At 30.2% G+C, this 20,703-nt stretch overlaps 3 protein-coding genes across 6 annotated transcripts in view; 1 reads left to right on the forward strand and 2 right to left on the reverse strand.

Annotated features, from left to right (window-relative positions):
• Positions 1 to 1,428: 1,428 nt before the first annotated feature.
• Positions 1,429 to 4,186, reverse strand: LOC128891707 (uncharacterized). Its single transcript, XM_054151433.1, has 2 exons — positions 3,705 to 4,186; positions 1,429 to 3,609 (listed from the first exon to the last, which is right to left on the reverse strand). The coding sequence occupies exons 1-2, from the start codon at positions 4,071 to 4,073 to the stop codon at positions 3,133 to 3,135; spliced, it is 846 nt and encodes a 281-aa protein (XP_054007408.1). The 5' UTR covers positions 4,074 to 4,186; the 3' UTR covers positions 1,429 to 3,132.
• Positions 4,187 to 5,771: 1,585 nt separating this feature from the next.
• LOC128891699 (guanine nucleotide-binding protein subunit alpha homolog) lies at positions 5,772 to 10,982 on the forward strand. 2 transcript variants are annotated; one of them, XM_054151417.1, is made up of 6 exons: positions 5,772 to 6,429; positions 6,737 to 7,023; positions 8,700 to 8,960; positions 9,252 to 9,302; positions 9,384 to 9,601; positions 9,676 to 10,982. In XM_054151417.1, exons 2-6 carry the CDS (start codon positions 6,802 to 6,804, stop codon positions 10,031 to 10,033), a joined length of 1,110 nt encoding a protein of 369 aa, XP_054007392.1. In that variant the 5' UTR covers positions 5,772 to 6,429; positions 6,737 to 6,801; the 3' UTR covers positions 10,034 to 10,982. The 2 variants fall into 2 exon arrangements, with proteins under 2 accessions (XP_054007392.1, XP_054007393.1); XM_054151418.1 differs by having other exon boundaries at positions 5,773 to 6,340.
• Positions 10,983 to 18,290: 7,308 nt separating this feature from the next.
• Positions 18,291 to 20,703, reverse strand: part of LOC128891677 (formin-like protein) — a 61,497-nt gene continuing 59,084 nt past the window's right edge. For 2 of the 3 annotated variants that reach the window (XM_054151362.1, XM_054151361.1), the window contains exon 17: positions 18,291 to 18,869. In XM_054151362.1, the coding sequence (XP_054007337.1) occupies positions 18,657 to 18,869 (213 nt within the window). In that variant the 3' untranslated portion in view covers positions 18,291 to 18,656. The remainder of the gene's footprint in view (positions 18,870 to 20,703) is intronic. The other variant, XM_054151363.1, reaches the window with a different exon arrangement.

Genomic DNA, 20,703 nt, shown 5'->3' on the forward strand with positions numbered 1-20,703 from the left:
TAGATAGCAGCATGAGACTTGTAACGAATCAAGACAAATTTTAGCTGCAATGTTTAAATAATCATAGCTTTAATAAAGAGACCAAATATGTAAAGACGAATTCATATTCTCATAGAAAGGATCCAGTGTTAAGAAAAATGTAATCGTGCAATTTTTGCAAAGAAACGTGAGAGTGACATGTATTAAAGTGGCTGTAGTATTTCTGTATATATACATTATACATATATACGTGTACTAAGATTAAAATTCTAATCATGTTGATCCGAGACAGATCAGTGCTGTATCGACCCATTATTTAATCAACGATACTCGTACAGAGTTGCCCAAATTTTCTATCAGATATTTTGCAAATTCACGTGGAAAATTAATTAGAGGAAAAGCGTAGGAATAGAAACTGTATGATATATGGGATAGTTAATGCGTACAACGATGATCTACGAAATCGCAAACGAAAAAGCAATCTTTCTTGAGAACTACTCGTCAAAGCAATTTCTTACATTGGAAGAATTGGAGTTTATTTTAAAGAATTAAACTGTGCAAAATTTTACTCAGGAAATAGATAACGAATAAAACTAATATTTATTTATGGTTAGACATTTTATGTACATCTGTACGAAAATCAGTATTATTTGCAATGCTTGTTGAAACACATTCTTCAGCTTGTATTTGATCAGGTTGATTTTACCAAACTATAACGAGTAAATAAATTAAAATTAATTTACTTTGTTTCAAAGACCGATGAAAAGTAACATTTTGCATTATTTGAAAACTTTTAATCTGAAAACATATCCGGTCCTATACGCATGTGGACAATGAATTATTAATATAGAACGAACGATGTACGTAAAGAGAGAATATTACATGAACATTACTCCAGTGGAGCGTATATCAACACATCAGAAGGCAGAAATCTATTCACTCTTAAATATTTGTAATTCATTTTTCTCTTCTAAATAGCTCCGGCGAAATCACACTTTTTACCCAATAAATTCTGTCTTGCGTATTGTAATTATTTGATTTATGGCAATTAAAGAAAAATTAAAATAAATATAAATATATTTATAAATATTAATCTTGTTATTATCATTTATATCCATGACATGCTTACTTTCAAAATCTACAATCATCAGCCAGTGCCCTGGGAAACGAAGCATTCAAATTTATCGAGAAATTGCATCGTTTTTTTTAGCTTTATTTAACCTTTTAAGGGTGCGCAGGAACCAGAGCCGAACCAGACAAGGATAGATAGATACTTGTCTCTCCAATGATGCTGTGATAGAGAGGAAGATACAACAGAAGGAGAGACAAGGACAGGGCGATAGACTGCAACATGATTTTTCAGGTGAAAAATTTGTAAAATGTTCAGTTCATTTTTTAATGAATGTAACATAAAAATGCAAATATAAAAAAGTAAATAACTTTCATGTACCAAATATTAAAATGAATATTATTGTAATTTATGTATATTTACATACAATATCATCTTGTACACATTGTTTATACAATTGCTGTTTTAGACATGAATAACATGCTTTACATGAATATGTAAAATTATAACTTAGAAAGAAATTTAAATTTCTTAAATTATATAAATTTTTGTACCAGATCATCATTTGTACATTAAGTTAGCATGTTAATCGAACATGTAGGACACTTTTATCACACTCTACAATCCATTGTTTGCTAAATTTCTGTAAAAATGTGTAAAGACTGGAAACAAGTAACTCTTACTGTATTGTTTCTAAGATAACAATTATACAAATCTAGTGTGTACTAATCTGCTATTTTAATTTTACAAAGGTATTATTTTCCATGAATTTGTTGTTTTAAGTGATACTACTATTTAAAAAATTTGAATGAAAATCAAGTACTAATTAGTATTTAAATAACATAAAATTTACGTAAAAATAAGTATTGCTATTCATACAGTTAAAGAGATATGCCACCTTTAGAGTGAAACAAAATATTGAGTAACTCAAATTCTGATATTTTAGTTTTAATGAAATTGGCACAATATTCTAAATATCATTGCCTACTCTACGACATATAATTTTTGTTATGCAAATAATTTACGAAATATATTAAAAATATACCTCGTGAAAACAGCCCACTTCCTTTGCAGTGGCAAAAATTCTACAATTTTTGTAATTTTAAATATTCCATATGTCATATGATAGGGATTACTCGAAGAATAACATTGCTTCATTTTTTATTTTCAAATACTGATTAAGCAAGTAAACATAAAAAAAACTTTTTAAAAGCTGAATATACACTTTATTCGTAAAAATAAAATTCATATTAGTCGAATATATATAATTCTTACCTACAATTCATGACAATACTCTCTGTTTTGATACTGACAAAGGTGGTGTAACCCTTTAACTCAAACTTGAAATTAAAGTCACGTATATTTGCACTTGATTAATAATTACTTAATTATTCATATATGATGTAACATACTTATCTATATACGTGACACAATATTAATACATATTCGTTAATTTTCCATATATTTCTATGTTGTGTGGTAAGGAGTATACATATAGACATATAGATTAAGGGACTAAAATTAATAATGGGCATTCAACAATGACTATAAATCTTGTCTTACACAATTACTATAGACTTGGATTAAGCAAATTTAAATTTTATTCAACCTACAGCATTTAATCTAGGTTTGGAACACTTAGTCTAGTGGTGAGAAATTGGTGTTTACTGTTCCCTCATACTTTGACGTACATACTTCTCTTAGTACTCATCAATGTACTAAGTACGTATCAATGAATTGCACATATACAACTCCTTTCATGCAAACTACATTCATTTCTTTCACAGCCTTGTTGTGAAAATATAATTTGAAAGATAATTTTAATACATTGTATCTTGCATATGTATCGGATATGCTTCTGCAGTAGAGCTACCTTTGTAAAGGAAAACTGCACTGCTAAAAACTTTGTCACTTTTTTCATCTATATGCTAGAATTTTACTCCAAAAGCCTTAAGTAAACATTTAATGGCTTTCGCAATACCTATCTACAGTTGAAAGTCTGTATGTACAATGTATAACATACTGGCGCACTGTACTGGGAACTAATTATGTTTCTAAACAGTGCACTTAGATCTTTGTCACTGTTATATAAGATCTTGAATCAAGTCCGCCTCTGAACCACAGAACTGATGAATAGTACTTTCCTCGTAACTATCATTGCAAGCACTGTCATTATTACTGCAAAAGCTTTCGTTCTGTGACTCTTGACTGAACCTTACATTACCAAGTTTTGAATTTATTGAGCTTTCTGTTCGAGATGTATCGCTAACATTTGTATCATCCAACCCCAATGTTACATCTAAGGAAGATTCATGTTTGGATTCTTGACTAAAAAGAGAATCGTCCGCATCTGTTACAGATTTATTTTCAGAATCTGCTTCAGAATTTCTGTAAATGGATTGTGGTGAAAGAGACTGTTTAACTTTAAGTAACTTTCCCCCATTTGTTTCTTCCGATTTATTTAAGTTTTGTATTAACTCTGCCCAAGGATCTTCCAAAAAAGATTTCACATCTATGTATCTCGATATGTCAATCTGTTTGCGCGCATCCTTTTGGTAACCCTAGATATGAAGAAACACATTCGACATCGCCCATTAAGACAACATAGCGAAGCTAAGGATAAGAATAAACTACAGCAAATTCTATTTACAATTACCTTTTTTTGACCGTAAAATTGTTTACCAGTGTGCTTATAAGGAGAGTACGAATTATTGAAATTTGATTTTGGGGTTGCATGATAGTTGTTCCTGTAATGGTTAAGTCCACTGCTACCTGAATTACGATGACTACGATTACCTCCACAACCATACCAATTACCACTCTGCCCCTTAGAATCTGGTGTACTGATGCCCAAAGGAATAAAATCGTTTCCAGAATTTGCTTGACTCTCATTTGACGAATTACACTGATAATTATCACTTTTAATATAGTTATAACCTGTCCTGTTTTTACGGTCGTGTGATTTCCAATTATAGTTTTGCTTTGCCCTGCTGCTGCTTGGCGTACTTAACGGAGACTTCTTCATTTTAAAATTCTTGTTTACACTACCTTTTGCTTCACACGTTCTACAGATATTTACAATTAATGTTGTCTATAAAACAAAATACTAAAATGACGCCATATTATTTATCTTATGGCGACTGAAGACGACCAATCGATATCTCGAAACGACAGCGTCTATTTTATATCGATATGACTAAAATCGATGCAACACGACTGTGCTTTCAAATTTTATTTTGTATTTTCTTTGTTATTAACTAAATAATTCAAACATGTATAAACGAAAACTTGTTATTCGTTTATGTACAAAATAAGATTTTCACAACAAAACAAATTACTAGTTTTCCGACCTCACATTCATATTACACTAATAAACCAGCCTTTTAAAACAACGAATGGGATGTGTAATTAGGTAATTACTCCAGAGGAATGAGCAGCACTATAATTGTTAATAATTATCCTTTATTAGTCATTAAATTCATAGCACTCATATATTTTCATATATAGGAGAACTAATTTTTCACATATATTCACATCTCTTACTTTTATATATTCATATAATTTTGCATTGTAATTATCATAATTCAACTTCTAATTGTTGATTTGTAAAATAATAATTGACTGATATGAAATTGTTTAAATAAATAGAAATACCGACAATTTGGTGCCATCTCTCAACGAACCGCCCAAGTTTGTCGTGAAATAGTTCCCAACTCGCATTGTTAGATGTCGCAACAGACATGAAATTATTAAAACAATAAATTCTCTGCTTTTCTCTGCATGTAAATGTAATTTTACATTATAGTTATCATAATTCAACTTCTAATTGTTACTTTGTATACAAATAATTGACGAATATCAAGTCTTTTAAATAAATAAAAAAAACATAATGTGGCGCCATCTCTCGGGGAATCCCCTAAGTTTGTCGCGAAATAGTTTCCTCACCGCACCGCTAGATGTAGGCACAGACATGAAATAATTCAAAACATAAATTCTCTACTTTTCTCTGCATATAAATGTAATTTTACATCATAATTATCATAATTCAACTAATAATTGTCGATTAAAATACTAATAAATGTCTAATCCCTAGTTTTTTAATAAATCAAAAATACCGGAAAAATGTGGCATCATCTAGTGGCATGAGTTGGGAACTATTTCATGACAAACTTGGGTAGTACGCAGAAAGATGGCGCCACATTTTTTTGTATTTTTATTTATTTAAAAAACTTGATATTAGTGAATTATTTGTGTACAAAGTAACAATTAGAGGTTGAATTATGATAACTATAATGTAAAATTACATTTATATGCAGAGAAAAGTAGTGAATTTATGTTTTGAACAATTTCATGTCTGTGGCGACATCCAGCGTCTCGAATTGAGAACTATTTCACGACAAATTTGGGCGGTACGCTAAAAGATAGCGCCACATTTTTTTTGTATTTTTATTTATTTAAAAAACTTGATATTAGTCAATTATTCTTGATCAATTTGTGTTCGTTTTCGAACTAAACGACTCGGTTTCGAATCGAGCAGCTCGTTTGTTTCGAGTACTCGCCCGATTATTCGAGCCGAGCATCCGACTGCACTATCTCCTATTACTTGCATTACTTCACTTCTAGGAGGGACTGTACAACGAGGACGGAGCTGCCCACCAATTTACTCTCTCTCTCTCTCTCTCTCTCTCTCTCTCTCTCTCTCTCTCTCTCTTTCTTTCTCTCTCTCGGCAGGCTCTTCAGGTCTCTAGTATTAATAAAGTCCAGTGGTTTCTCCCCACCATGTAACCGAACCATATAATCATCGACGCACGATGTTCAAGAGGTTCCGTCGTCGCGGTCGTTGCAGTATCGACAAGGATAAAGAAAAAAAGAAAGGCTTCTCAACGAATGACAGCGCGCAAAACCGATCACGCGGTCGAACCAAGAGGTTCGCTTTCGGGTCGGTGTCAGGGACCGTTTCGCGTGTGCGTGTATTCTTGTATGTGTGCGCCAGTATCTCACAACAAATATGTCCGTCGTGGTGGGGAGTACGTTTTCCCGTTTGCCGTTTCGCATATTTCTTCCCCCGCATTATTATCATGTAGTTTGACATAGGTGAACTCTTTGCGTGTTGTCTCTTTCGGGCACGGAAAAGTACAGGTGTTCGGAACGCGGGTGTATGGTGGTGTATGGTTTACACATTGGATCGACCGTTAAAGCCGAAGGAAGGAAGAATTTTCTGCATCGGGAACGCGAGACGAGGATCGTTTCATCGCTCGATGAGAACGATGCGCGAGTTAGTTCTCTTCCTCGGTAATTAGAACGATTATTTAATCATGTTCAATTCGCGAGGAACCAGAGATGATCGTGGGCAGCCAACGGCGTGAGTCTCGCGATTAACGGTAGGTGTGGAGTTTCTCTGACCGAGTCGAAAGCGACGACGTGTGTGCGCTAAACGTTGGGTTCAGCGGTCGTGTTCACCGGCTACGCCTAGGTGAGAAATGCGGTTCTGAATCGCGACCGTGCGCCGATCCTGTGCAATCGCCGAACAGGTTGTTTACGGAAGGGGTTGGTCCCTTTGTTACTGTTACGTGCATTACATTACGTGTACGTGAACGCTCGTGGACGGGTGTCCGCGCGTGTGTGTACGTGCGTCCTGCGTGTATGCGTGTTTGGTGTTTGGCAATCAAGGATATATTTCTTCGGAAGGACGGGCCTGACACGGAAAGACGGAAGGAAGGAAGGAAGGAAGAGGAGGGTAGCAGGGTAGCAAGATGGCGGGGTCCTTAACGTGGTCGTGTACTTGTTGCCTGCGGTTCAAGTTCAGCCCCGAGGAGATCGAGCAGCGTTACAAAAGTCAGGAGATCGATCGGATGCTGGAGAAGGATCGTCAAGCTCTTCGACGACAGGTCAAGCTGCTGCTCCTCGGGGCGGGCGAGAGCGGAAAGTCGACATTCCTTAAACAGATGCGAATTATTCACGGAATTAAATTCGAGGTAGGACATCCTCGATTTCTGGGACGTGATTGTTTCGTTCCCGACACGATCTGTCGACGTACCTTAACGGACGCTCGAGAATGATTTTACGCCGATGCCATGAATCATTCACGCGTAGGGAACTCTGATTTTAATTTGCAGGTTCTGTCAATGTTATTGTAGCTGTCGATTTTAAGTACTTGTCTCGGAGAAGACGGTTGACTTAAACATGTGATTTAAGAGTGTATGAGAAAGTAGGTCTTAAGTATGGATGAACTGTCTTTGTAATTTTTCATTTAAAACCTTTCGAATGTTGTTCGGCTACCTGTTACTCATTTCTATTTATGTAAAGATGCAGTAACGTTTAACTATAATTCTTAATTGATTTATTTGCAACTTAATCTCATTAAAGCTAGTACATATGAATAAAACACGTAAAGTGATAGGAACATGCATGTACAAGTAATCTATAAGGAATATTTATAACAGAAAGTTTGGTACGGACCAGAGATGGGAAACCTGCATATTCTTGCATATTTTGGGAATCAAATTTAAGTATAACTACGATGAAACACCAATTATTTTTGTAACCGTTTTAAGTTTATGTTCTAAACTTAAAACAAATCATTTTTACGAATAAGCTCTGACTGACCCCTTTTGTATTTAATCTGTTGATTTGATGGAGCAAGTCCTGGACTTGTTTTCTCATTGATGCTTATATGTTTATGCTCAAGAGTATTAGGCTTTTTTTTTTACTTTTTAACAGGAGAAATTAATGAAGAAATTGCCATCAAATAGTTTACTGCCCCATAGTAAACTGGTGAGTTCCAGACCAATGTTTACTAACATTTGTTTGTTTATTTTTTATGAATACTGCACATAACTTTAATGAAAAAATATTTGAAAATATGTATATCTTGCAGACTCAACTCCTTGCATATTATAAAATACTCATTTTACATAATAAATAATACATTTAGTAAAAAAGCATTATGATTACATTTCATTCTAGAATTGTTAGATGAACTCATGGATAAACCTTAAACAATCTTCAGTCACTCAATAGTTCATTAGTACATAATTGGTTTGAAAAGATTGTTCAAATAATTACATAAGAGTGTCACACCTAACAGTAAAGCCAGATAAATCTGACTAATAAGTCCAACTAGCAAATCCAAGACAAAATGCAGTAATATTACTTTTCATACTAAATCTATTAGTATTACTAAATTATAAACACAATGGTAAAAGATTAACCATTCTAATTTATTTAATCACTGTTCTATGGGTGGCATCTTGTCCTTTTTTTGGTTTGATCCATAAATAAAACAAGGAGAAAACAAATTAAAAAATTATCCTTTTGTTCCTAGATTTCTAAAAAGATATTAGTTAATATTTTGGTAAGTATCTCTTTATAATTTTGATAAAATTGACAGTATATAAAGTGTCCAACTTTATAATAATGGTAAAAGGTTCCCTACTCATGGTGTAGATCGTTAAATGTACATGTTCCTATCAGTTTATTTATTTTACAACTTATCATGCTTCTAATTTCTAAATACACGTGTTGTATTACGAGAAATAGGTTGTAGGCTACACATAAGAATGTCAAAAATATGTAAATCCTTTTACATATAAAATTATGCATCATTTATACATATCATATTTTTTATCATTCATATTCTTTTTCCTTTCAGCCTGAATTAATCAAAGAATACCAACATATAATTTATCAAAACATAATTAAAGGAATGAAGGTGTTGGTGGATGCTCGTGACAAATTAAATATTCCTTGGGAAAACTCTAAAAATTATGATATTGGTTACCAATTACTGAAATTCGAAAATACTATGGTACTAGATGCTAGGTTGTTTCTCCATTACGTACCAGCTTTGCAAAGCTTATGGAAAGATGCATCAATCAGAAAAGCCTTTGATAGACGAAGAGAATTTCAATTAGTAAGATATTTGTTTATGTATATTATTAGTTATAATATGTTTTGTGTTATGCTTACACTAATTGTTATTAGTTATTATACAAATAGTCAATAATAGTCACACTTTTTAGCATAATAAAAATTACTTAGAATACTTTCTCAAACCAACAAATTCAATTTGTTTATACTCTTAGTCATTTCAATTCCATTGAAATAGAGCAAACAATGTTACTATCTTTAGTTGTTTATAACTGTTTTATGTATTATACATGCTTTTATATGTTATACTTTAAAAGTACATTTTTTATTCCAGAGTGATTCAGTTCAATATTTTTTGGACAATCTTGACAGGATTGCCAGAATGGTAATGTTCAATTTATCTATAATTTTTTAGGAATTTAAAAAATATATATTGCATTTTTAAATGTTAACTAATTTTTTGCAGGATTATGTACCTACACATCAAGATATTTTGCATTGTAGGAAAGCTACTAAAGGAATTTCAGAGTTTGTTATACAAATTAATAATATCCCATTTTTGTTTGTCGATGTTGGTGGACAGAGATCTCAAAGACAGAAGTGGTATCAATGTTTTGATTGTGTTACTTCTATACTTTTTCTTGTGTCATCATCTGAATTTGATCAAGTGTTGTTAGAAGACAGGTGTGTTACAATTGCATTGACATTCTTCTATAAAAAAAACGATCAAATTATTAAATGATATACCTTATTTACAGGAGAACCAATCGATTAGAGGAATCGAGAAACATATTTGACACGATAGTTAACAATATGATATTCGGTGGAGTGTCTATCATTTTGTTTTTAAATAAAACTGATTTGTTAGACAAAAAAGTGAGATCACCAGACACAAACGTTCGTTGGTACTTTCCAAAATTCACGGGAGATTCGCATTCCATGAAGGATGTGCAAAATTTTATATTGCAAATGTTTGTGTCTGTCAAAAGGGACCCAAGAAAGTCACTTTTTCATCACTTTACTACTGCCGTGGATACAGAAAACATCAAAATTGTGTTCAATGCTGTCAAAGATACAATTTTGCATAGAAATTTGGAATCGCTGATGCTCCAATAATGATAAGTGTACATAAAAAATCAAACAACTTCCGATCCGAAGGTATGCATTCAACATTTAGTGTTTGGTACATAGTAAAGTGAAATTGTAGTTGAAATAAGTATTAGGACATTGATTAGAGAAGAATGTTCTGGTAAGACAATACCAATGTGTGTGTACCTATGTAAATCACGTGATTACTTCTGTTTATAACGATAAATTAAACGTTTTCATAATAGTTTTATACGAAGTAGTAGAAACTGCCTAATGAAAACATACATTGAAAATTTTTACTGTGTACATATATGTATGTATACATGTACATATCACTATTCGTATGTACATGTATGTATACAATATACGTATCTATAAGACATTTCCATCCTTTTTTATAACTATTAAAAAGTTGTAAGAAGACTAGACACTATTGTACATAGTAATTTGTATTCTATACATTGTCCATAATAATGGTTTTACATATTTGTATAAAAAAGGATCAGTTTGCTAATAGTTTAGCCAAGATTTTCTATTTTGTACAGATATTTAATCCAACGCTTCTTTTTTATATTAAAATGTGTAATGAAAATGCTGGTCACGTAACCAGTCTTCACAAACATAAGAGTAACTTATTTTCTACTTAAGATTAATTATCTTTGTTAACATTGAATTATTAAGTAACAAGGAAACCAAATACTAGATCCATGCCATATAAACCAAATGAAACTAACCAGTTTGTGTTCAAATTGCTGTGTGCAACAAATGTAAATTTTTAGTTACTGTTTTCTTCTTTAATTTGAGTTCAGAATTGCACACAGGGTTTCGATATTTCGCTATGATAACATGACATTTTGTACTTTCATGTTCATTATGTTTTCGATTCGTCGTTTTTGTACCTTTAAATTGATGTTCTGTTATTTTCAGTTCACAATAAATTACATTTTGTAAGCAGCTATAATTAAAATTAATATAATTTTAACAGTAAAATATAGTTCTCCTACGTACACGCGTGTTTTGTTTATGATATAAACATCCAGTATTTCATACAATAAATTATATACAAAAATTTATGACAAAACATCATAATAACCAATATTTCAGTTTGTATTAAACGATTAAGTAATACCTGTTCTGCTAAACTTTGATTTTGATAACTGGTCCTTACTTCAATATTACTATTTCTTTAAGAAAATTTACGTTAATCAGTATTATTATTTCTTGTATACAAAGATTCAAACAAAGTTGGTTTTTCAATTTGTATCTAATAGCAATTTGCCAGAATTATGTTTAATCCTTTAATTTTATGCAAGTGTGGTCTATATTAAATAGTTGGAAATATTTTTTTACAGACATGTTTTCATATTTTATAAATGTTTGGCAGCCAGCATTATTTAGCATAATCAAAATAGAGCTACCAGGTTGTAACAATCGTAAAGTGTTAAGCAACATGTTTTGGTTACATCTGCAAATTATACATTTCAAAATTTTCTTTCATTAAAAAACTGTCTTGAATTAGAATTGCAGGCATTACTATAACCAAGGGTTTTATGTAATAATGTATACAATAAAACCAAAGAGTGTTAAGTAAAAATACTTTTTACAACATGTAATGTTATAAATATTTAAAAAAAAATGTAATCATACTTGTGCATGTAAGTTATTCCAGTTTGCTGTTTGGATCATTTATTACATAAAATCTTTGTTTCCCTTTCTCGGTGTATTAAAAAACAAAAAGGTAAAAAATTCAACTTATGTTAATTTTTTTCTGAATCAGTCATTTTCAAAATTAATAAAAATCATATTTTGTTGTGTTTGTATATAAGAAGTTTTAGATATAGTGTAATAATACAAAGTGTTAGAAAGTTCAAATTTTTGCATGATTTATATCATGCACAGACATTGAGAAACTTTGACAATTGGTGTATTTTCTTAACTGATATTTTTACATTCCTATAAAGTTAATCAGGTTCGATTTAATTGATATTCTTAGAATGTATTTAAATTATACCACATTTTTTATAATGTAGGTACACTATTAACGTCTCTAATGGGGTATTTGCTTGAAAAGTAAACGATATAAAATTTTATACAATTTACACGTCCTGCTATACAGAAATTATCTATCAATTATACTGTTGATTTAACTAGTTTTACCTGAATATCCAATTAAAACAACACTTTGTGTAATGGAATAAGGACACTGTAATATAAAATTACGAATAAATGTTAACAAATAATGTTGTTGTTAGTTACGTGTATAACGGAAAATTGAATATATTGGCATTAAATGTTTTTGAACAGTATGTAAATATATTACATTACATATTTTCTATTTTAGTAACTGTGTTTACTTTCCTGTTAACAATTAAACATAATTTACTTCGATTCTTGCGCGAAATCGTATTTAAATTATTGTTAACCTCTTAAGGCATTGAATGATAATATATTACCTCATTCGATTTTTACAAATATATCTCATAAAAAGTTAATATATTCGATTTTTTGTTTTAATAATTTTTTCATTTATCGATAATGACATTATTTGCTAGTATTTGTTTGTAACTTTTTGTCGAAGTATGTATCAAATCTCGAAACTTCTGAAATACTACTTCAGACATGTTATCTTATTTCACAGTTACTTAATTTTTTAAATGTGATTACGTTATCTTATTTCATGACAAAATTTGAAAATAAGAATTCTGTGTATTTGAGATAATTAAGTCCTCTTCAAAATAAACCAATGTGTTTTGAAATCTTCAAATAAATGAAACTACGAATCTCTTTGCGTCATTAAAATGTTGATATGATAATGATTCAAAGAAACGAAATTAGCATAACAAATATACTTCATCGATATTTTGCATATTCATTGCTTATTATTCGTATTTATAGTTTCAATTACAGGATGTGATTATAATTTATATAAATCACAAATACACAGGGTGTTCAATAGATTTTCATGAAAACTTTGGTAGCACATTGTATGGCCAAAAATAAGGTTAAAATTTATCATTAAAAATAATCATTAACTCTCTATTTACAAACAACGAGTAAATATTTAATTAAACCAAATAATATTTATTCTTTGTATAAACATTGTAAGAACTTGCTATTTTGAGATTTATTTGAAATACTTGTCAACATAATAACGCTGTGAAAAATAAAAGACTGAAATATTATTTCAGATAGTTCTTATTTTCATTTCAAATTGTCCAGGTTTGGAGTATACCATGTGAATACCTCGACCACTTTAATTATATCTGGTACTACTAGACATTTGAAATTATCTTCTTTTTAATCTTTTGGTTTAGAAAAGCCTTCAAGCTGATTATGTAATATTTTTTGTAATGTCAATTTCTAACTATTAAGATATCCAAAAATTAATATTTCCTAAGATATTATAATTTAACATTGAATAATAAACTATTGAATTTATTCTCCTTTGAACAGACCATTTAACTATTAATTTTAGGATTAATTTATTTTAATAATTTTGTTCTCAAAATTCATTATTGTATTAAATTCACAAAAAACTAGCAAATGCGCTGAAAAATATAAGGTTAACCTCTTGAAAATTTTCGATAACATGTGTAATTAATTTGTTGACACTTTTAAATCAAAGAATGAAAAGAAGAATAATTTGAATTGGTATATTAGCAATGGTACCAGAAATAATTATGATGCTTTGGTGTTATATACAAAATATATATATGTAAAAGGTTGTTTTAATTGGGTAAATTATCATTATCGGATTAATGATAATACACGTGTATTCGGTTCACAGTAATTGTAATGTTCACGTATCCGGATACGTAATCCGGATTTAAAGGCCTCTACTACCAGTACTCATCAAGAGTAACATTCGGAATTTTTATAGAAATATTTTAAAGGAAAATATACTCTTGATAGACCAGCAACCTTGGGAGTCCACGTAGATAGAATGTGTATGTAAAAAATATCTTGAACTTATGCAAAACTTTCATGGTACTTATATAGAGAGAACCAGAAATAGGAACACGCTTATTTAATCAGTCATACCTCTAACTGTAGGTCTTGATGTCCTGTTTGAGAGACACGCTTCGTTTGGACGTAAAAGGTTACTCGTTTTCGAGGTAAATGAAATTAAAGATCAAGATTTCGGTATTCTAAGTGTTGGACAATAGTCAACATTCAGAAGTACTACTTCTTCATACTACAGTAGTACAATGACATCAAAGCATAATGTAAATTAAAAATCTCTAGAAATTTCACTCGATCAATAATAAATTCTTATAATTCGATTTATTTTGTAAGCGAATTACTATCCACGTTCGAAAGGAGTATGTTTCTTAAATAGCACGTTTTACTTTCAGTTCCCTTCTCGTTAGATGTTTCTCTAAAAGATATAACTTATTTTGTAAAGATTTAAACATATTTTTTGGAATCAGTTCAGAGAAAGTATTACAGACATGTTACACTAGAAGTTTCTTTGGGACAAAGGAAACTGTTATTAAATATTGTCATACACCAATGTACATTGCACCGTGTATCGTGCTGTTGTGGATTAATTGAAAAGTAAACAAGTAATAAAATACCGTAAATCGTAACACGCAACATATTCGAACGTTTTATCGTAGTGTGGACTGTGAAGGCATAGTAACTTTGTGATAGTATGTCGCGAAAATTAAAGAGACGGTGATTTTCATATTTTTAAAGGCGTTGAAATTATTTGAATCTGTTCAATCTAATCGATTTTATACATTTCAATCTACGTGAAATAAAAAGAAAGAAAGCGGAATTGATATATTCTATGATTATGATATCGTTGACAATGATACATCAGTGTTTTATATATAAATATATATATATACATACGTTTAAAACGATTTTATTATGATTTGTATTATACTTGCATTAGGTACTTTTATATGCATACCTACATTCTCAAATCATGAGAGACGGACATTTGTAAAACGATCGATTGTCTTATTACGATCTTACTACGATCATGAGAGCATTTAAGTTAAAAAGACAAATTGCAATTACAACGAACAAAAGCTAGGGGGTAGCACTGTGTGTAATTTACTGTAAATGCGTAAAATTATTACGATTAAATGATTACTTAAACTTTTTTGATGATACATTTACTAATTTCGATTTTACAATCAAGAAATGGATTTGGTTTACAATTTACGTCTTATTTCCATTCTGTCTTTATTCTCCCAAATCTATCTCTAAAATCATACAAAAAAATAACTTTTTAAATTAAAATATTTTAATGCTACTCTACGTTTTGCAGCCTGCCAACAAGTCAGTCATTAATCATGTTAAGTCAAATATTTATAAAGTATATAATAATGAATCTTAAATAAGTTAATAGCAACGAACAATATTTGTACTAATTTCTGTCGTTGACAAATATTTTCTTGTAAGTTCGTATTAATGCCGTAGAATTTTTATAAAACGAAGCGAGCAGATTTTTAAGCTACACACGGTGATACGAATTATTCGTATATAATTTTCAGATGTCTTTTACATTGAAGATATTTTCTACGGAATTCTTATACGATTTCGAAGTCTTTTACCATTTCCATTTCGCAATATATATGTATAAAACAATAGAACTTAATGTCTGTTAGCGATAGTCATTTGTATATCTAAATTATACTTCATTTGCATTTTGCTATACATGATCTAAAGAATGTAGATATATTGTGCCTTTTGTATATTGTATATAGTATTTTGTATATAAACATATTTTACATGAAATATTGTAATAATGTAATCTATTCACATAAACAATAAATAAAACTTTAGAAAATGGTTGTTTTAGTCCATAATTGCCCCTTTTTAATTACAAAACTTGTTTTATTGAAAATATAATATTCGTTAAGAAATTAGTTCTGCGAAGCATTAACTAAATAAAATGGCACGTAAATACGTACAAAAGTATATCAATGAATTTATATGTATATACATGCGTATCTATATGGTACATTGGTATCACTTTTATTTGTAATAAACTTTTATACAAAGTAAAGCACATGCCTATTTCGCATAACTTACTTAATGAAATGCACAATATTTACACTTTCGCAAAAAATACATAAGATACGTGAAATTTTTTTCTTGCAATTGATTGAAATTGTGTATTTCTTCGCAGTTCCGTAACGAACAATATTATTTACGTAATATTTATAACACATAGATGTTATACTTATCTAAACATCACATTGGCAATTCGTCTACAGTTAGTAGTAATTACATATTTTTTTTTTATAACTACTAGCGCATTTGATATATTACAGTAATATTTACAATCTTTTGTTATTGTATATTAATACAGAATGACGCAAATACCGTTATCACATCAAGATGCTTCCATTTCTTCGAACAATGCGAACAAATATCGAAGGAAAACATTAGTTCCAAAGTATCTATTTAAAAAAATAACGTTCTGACAATTTTTATTTCCAAGGTCATTTGTAGTTCATACTGTCATAAGCCATTGAATTTGTTTTGATGTCAGCTAGAGTACCGCATCGATGACAAAATAGTGAAAGCATAATATTGGACACTTTTTTGTACTAGCAAGAAGAACGGAGATTTTGAAGGCGATAACATTAGGTGCATCATCCCGTACAATATCAAAAACGTACAAAAGTGAAAATATAATTTTATTATTTTCCAAAAACTTGGGATATGTAATCACCCAGAAAAATGCATATAAAAAATTTATGCGTAATCTTACCAAAACTTCGCTTTGCATTACCCTTCAAAATCACTTCGAAAGATGAATCGCATAACTAATCATTTTATGGTATATTTATACTGTTTGTATTACACGGCAATAGACAATGCAAAAGACTGATATTCCTGTCGACCTAACTATAACGCATGGTTTCATTATGGAATCCATATGTAATCAAGAATTCAGGATGTCAAAGAACATCTGTTTTCTATTGTCGTGAATTCATGATACGAATATGTATCATAGTATTGTATTATATTATTATGTATTTCTTCTTTACTTCAGTCATTTTCACGTATGTTGTAAAACATATACAAATTTAAACTGGATTCTTTTGGACTTAATCTTTACATTCTATTCTTATATTTCTATTTTACTCTATCCTATTCTACACCTTCTGTATAAAATGTAGCTGAAATATTGCGTTGTATGCGTTATAGTAGAAACGACTGTGCTAAATTCTAGTGTGCATTTATTGTTATATTGAGCGTATTTTGAGGTCCTGACGGAATGTACCAAGTTGTGCTAACTCTATGTGTTACGTGTTAAAAAATAAGAAATTTTTCAAAAAAATGTCTCGAAATATCTGTTTTTGTGCTCGTTTGCTACTTAATCATAGATTTCTTTTTTAAGTAGAGATTCACAGAGAGAATTGACTTTCATACTTAGAGATAAATATGTTGCAGAATTTGCATTTCTGAAACTTTCATACTTTCCATATAAACACACTTTCTGTGCAAAATAGCTATTCTGTTCGTTTGACAAATGTATGAGGTGTTTTGGTTCCTTACATCCATGGAATGTTATGATTTAGTTAGTACCTGTAACTGGTCAGAAGTTGTTTGGTAAACATTTCGATTAACGCTTGAATTTCGTTTCAAAAATTATTTTCGTACCATCTATGATTTATATTATACACTAACTTTCGAAACTCCTATATTTTTTTATTTCTCCTCTTCCTAGAAACTCTCACAAACAAACGATCAACTTATATCAATTAAATTAAAAAATTATAAATATCTCAAGCGTGTATAACAATCAACAATAATTAAATGGAAACGATTTCCGAGTCTAATTACTTAAAGATATTAATTATGGAAAACGATGCAAAAATAATTATACAATTCTTTTTTTTTTATAATATGCGTCCTTAAGTTTGATTTCTACTACCGCTTTGTACAACAAAGAGAAAACACATTAAACAATTCGTAGAACGTTGACGCTTCCTTAACGTTGTCACTAGAAATGTCACTGAGACAGTCCACCTTTTGCATTTAGAATTCTTTAGCTATTGGCGAATTTATAGCACCGCATAAGTGACTTATGTGCGTAAGAATATTAAATTCGAAAATTCCGCTCCAACATGCCGCGTCTACCGACGCTACACTTAGCGTTGGTAAAACCTCTTCAAAAATGTACAGGTACAAGTAACTCTTTCATGTTTGCTAGTTGAAAGTAATGTTCTGTTCAGATAATTACAACAAAGTAATAGCTATGTCGATGCTATTTCTTAAATGAACAAGATTGATGAAATGCAGGACATAGTAAATGTATAATTCACTGTTTGTTTATTTTGTTACATTTTAGCCCTCTACAACATCTTGTGAATCTTAAGTCACGCACACGTATTATATTTTCGAAAAAATAATAAATATGGTCATCAAGCAATTTGTTTATAACAATATTTAGTTACAATTTGTCAATCCAGGATGGATCCCATTATTAGTGTTTACCATTAATTTATTATATCGTTTATCCACAAATAGAGGTATAGAGGGGTAACTGTCACAATGAACACAAAATTTTCTGCACATGAAAGGGTTACCTGACATGGAATCGACAGATAAGTCTAATTAAAATTTCCCCCTTAGAAAAATGTCATGTTTTTTTTTTTTTCAAAATAAATTTGAAAACTACTTAGAGCTCCAATTCCTCGGCAGTGCGAGATAGTCTGTGATTATCGATACGTCTGCGTTGACTACGCCTAACCGCATCTGCTCGTCGATAGGGTTCCGACCTGAGCCCAAGAAGAATGTCCTCCAGAGCACCATTGTAAACCTCATCTTGCTGCAACAGCTTCTTCTCTTGAACCAATCTTGTTTTGTTCTTCAACTCGTTTATCACAGCGTCCTACGAACGTGAAAAATTAAAAATTGATTAGTCTCCTGTCTCATCATCATCAGTGCAATGGTATTTCAGAAAGATTGGCTTATTGAAGCGACAAGGATGTATTATCTGAAAACAATAAGTATTGTTTGCTAATAAATGATATATCAAAACGTAACACGTAAATTTGGATTTACATTATATAACAAAATATAAATATAATACATTTTATTATTAATATTATAATAATTATATATAATCAACTTTGTCGATTTCAGCCTACTGTAATATTTTACTCTTTAATGTAGTATACTACTGTAGTAGGAAAGTGCAGCATATTATGTGTATATTTTATATTTGGAATATATGGTTATAATATAATATTGACTTGGAGTAACTAGTAACATGTCATATTTATAACAATGTTTTCTAACTATCTTTGATCTTTATCAACACTTGATAGATAACATATAATTTGCTATGCGATATTCCAAATTATATTTAACATACAATGTCTTATAGCATATTGTTTTCTCTTTTTTCTCACTCAAAGTTCCATAACTTTGTTGTATAACATATTACGTTATATAATGTATATGCAGCTTATTACTTAATAAATCCTATCTCCTCCTAGCTCCAGCTAATTTAAGTAATTCTTCAATTCACATTTTAGGTTTGAATATAGTAATATATAGACTGAAATTAAGGAAGAGTACAAAGTTATAGGCTGCTGTTTAGAGATAGTATTTTCTAAGGTCAGTCTTTATAATACTAAAAATAAAGTAAAAATAAATTTCACTTGAAAACAGCTTATTGTGTATCTAACAAAATCGTATATAACAACTGCAAATCTAACTATTTAAAGAGATTGTGTTACGATAGCTTTTGGACAATTTGCAAAATTTGTGTAATACAAAATTCGCCCTTGCCACGTATAACATATTATGTTAGATACTATTTCTTCAAAGGCATAATCTAAAACTTTCAAGTTGATATAAAAAAAGGAATTCGCGTTTTTATGTCAATTATCTTATTATGCAAGATGTTTATATATACACCATTATAGAAGACTTTATTCGCTATATTAAAACTCAGAATTATTTACTTGAGAAGACAGGTGAACAGTTTTTCGAATATAATCTATTATTTAAACAAAAGCTGTAATACCTCAAAAATAAAAATAAGTTTCTAATTAGTATGCATCTTACTCTAAGTTTTATTCGTGCCTACATTTTCGTGTTATTAATTCATTAATAGTAAGTACAGCTAATATAATTTTAAATTCAACCGTTGTATATCGTTAATTCGTATGCATCTAATCTATGAGATTTTTTTTGCAGTAGCATAGGAAAGTGATAATAGAGGACTTCTCTCAGGCAACATCAATGCAAGCTAGAACACATGCCAATGCATCTTTTGATTCTCTGTTAATGATATAAATCGAGTGATTATGTATTTATACCACGTGTGTTAGAAGACAGTTCTTCAAAAAAATTAATTCGGAATAGAAAGAAAACTAAATTTTGTAATCGGTTTTATAATATCAATTTGAATATGCAATAATAATTAGTTAAAATAATAATAACAAATAATTGGTTAAAATAATACACAATTTGTGCATTCCTACGTAATTGTATCATCAACAGTAATATCTGGACAATTGAAAGGGAACTAGAGTCTTAGAATCTTTCTTTTATTTTGGACTAAATAATATATTGTAGGCAATAATCTTATAAAAACACAACGACAAAAATAAAACGTTAATTTTTAATAGAGTTTGGACTTGGATCTCACTTAGGCTTAATAACTGTAAACAATGATCGAGAAAATTTCGTTTTAATCGTTCGAGGAAAGATAC

This window comes from Hylaeus anthracinus, unplaced genomic scaffold (genome assembly GCF_026225885.1).
Source record: "Hylaeus anthracinus isolate JK02 unplaced genomic scaffold, UHH_iyHylAnth1.0_haploid 12002, whole genome shotgun sequence".
NCBI lineage: Eukaryota > Metazoa > Arthropoda > Insecta > Hymenoptera > Colletidae > Hylaeus > Hylaeus anthracinus.

Coding starts and splice junctions, on each gene's coding strand:
- LOC128891707 (XM_054151433.1), bottom strand. CDS start 4,073: ATGAAGAAGTCTCCGTTAAGTACGCCAAGCAGCAGCAGGGCAAAGCAA. Junction 3,610..3,704: donor AATTTTACGGTCAAAAAAAG/GTAATTGTAAAT, acceptor CTTCATATCTAG/GGTTACCAAAAGGATGCGCG.
- LOC128891699 (XM_054151417.1), top strand. CDS start 6,802: ATGGCGGGGTCCTTAACGTGGTCGTGTACTTGTTGCCTGCGGTTCAAG. Junction 8,961..9,251: donor GACGAAGAGAATTTCAATTA/GTAAGATATTTG, acceptor TTTTTATTCCAG/AGTGATTCAGTTCAATATTT. Junction 9,602..9,675: donor CAAGTGTTGTTAGAAGACAG/GTGTGTTACAAT, acceptor CCTTATTTACAG/GAGAACCAATCGATTAGAGG.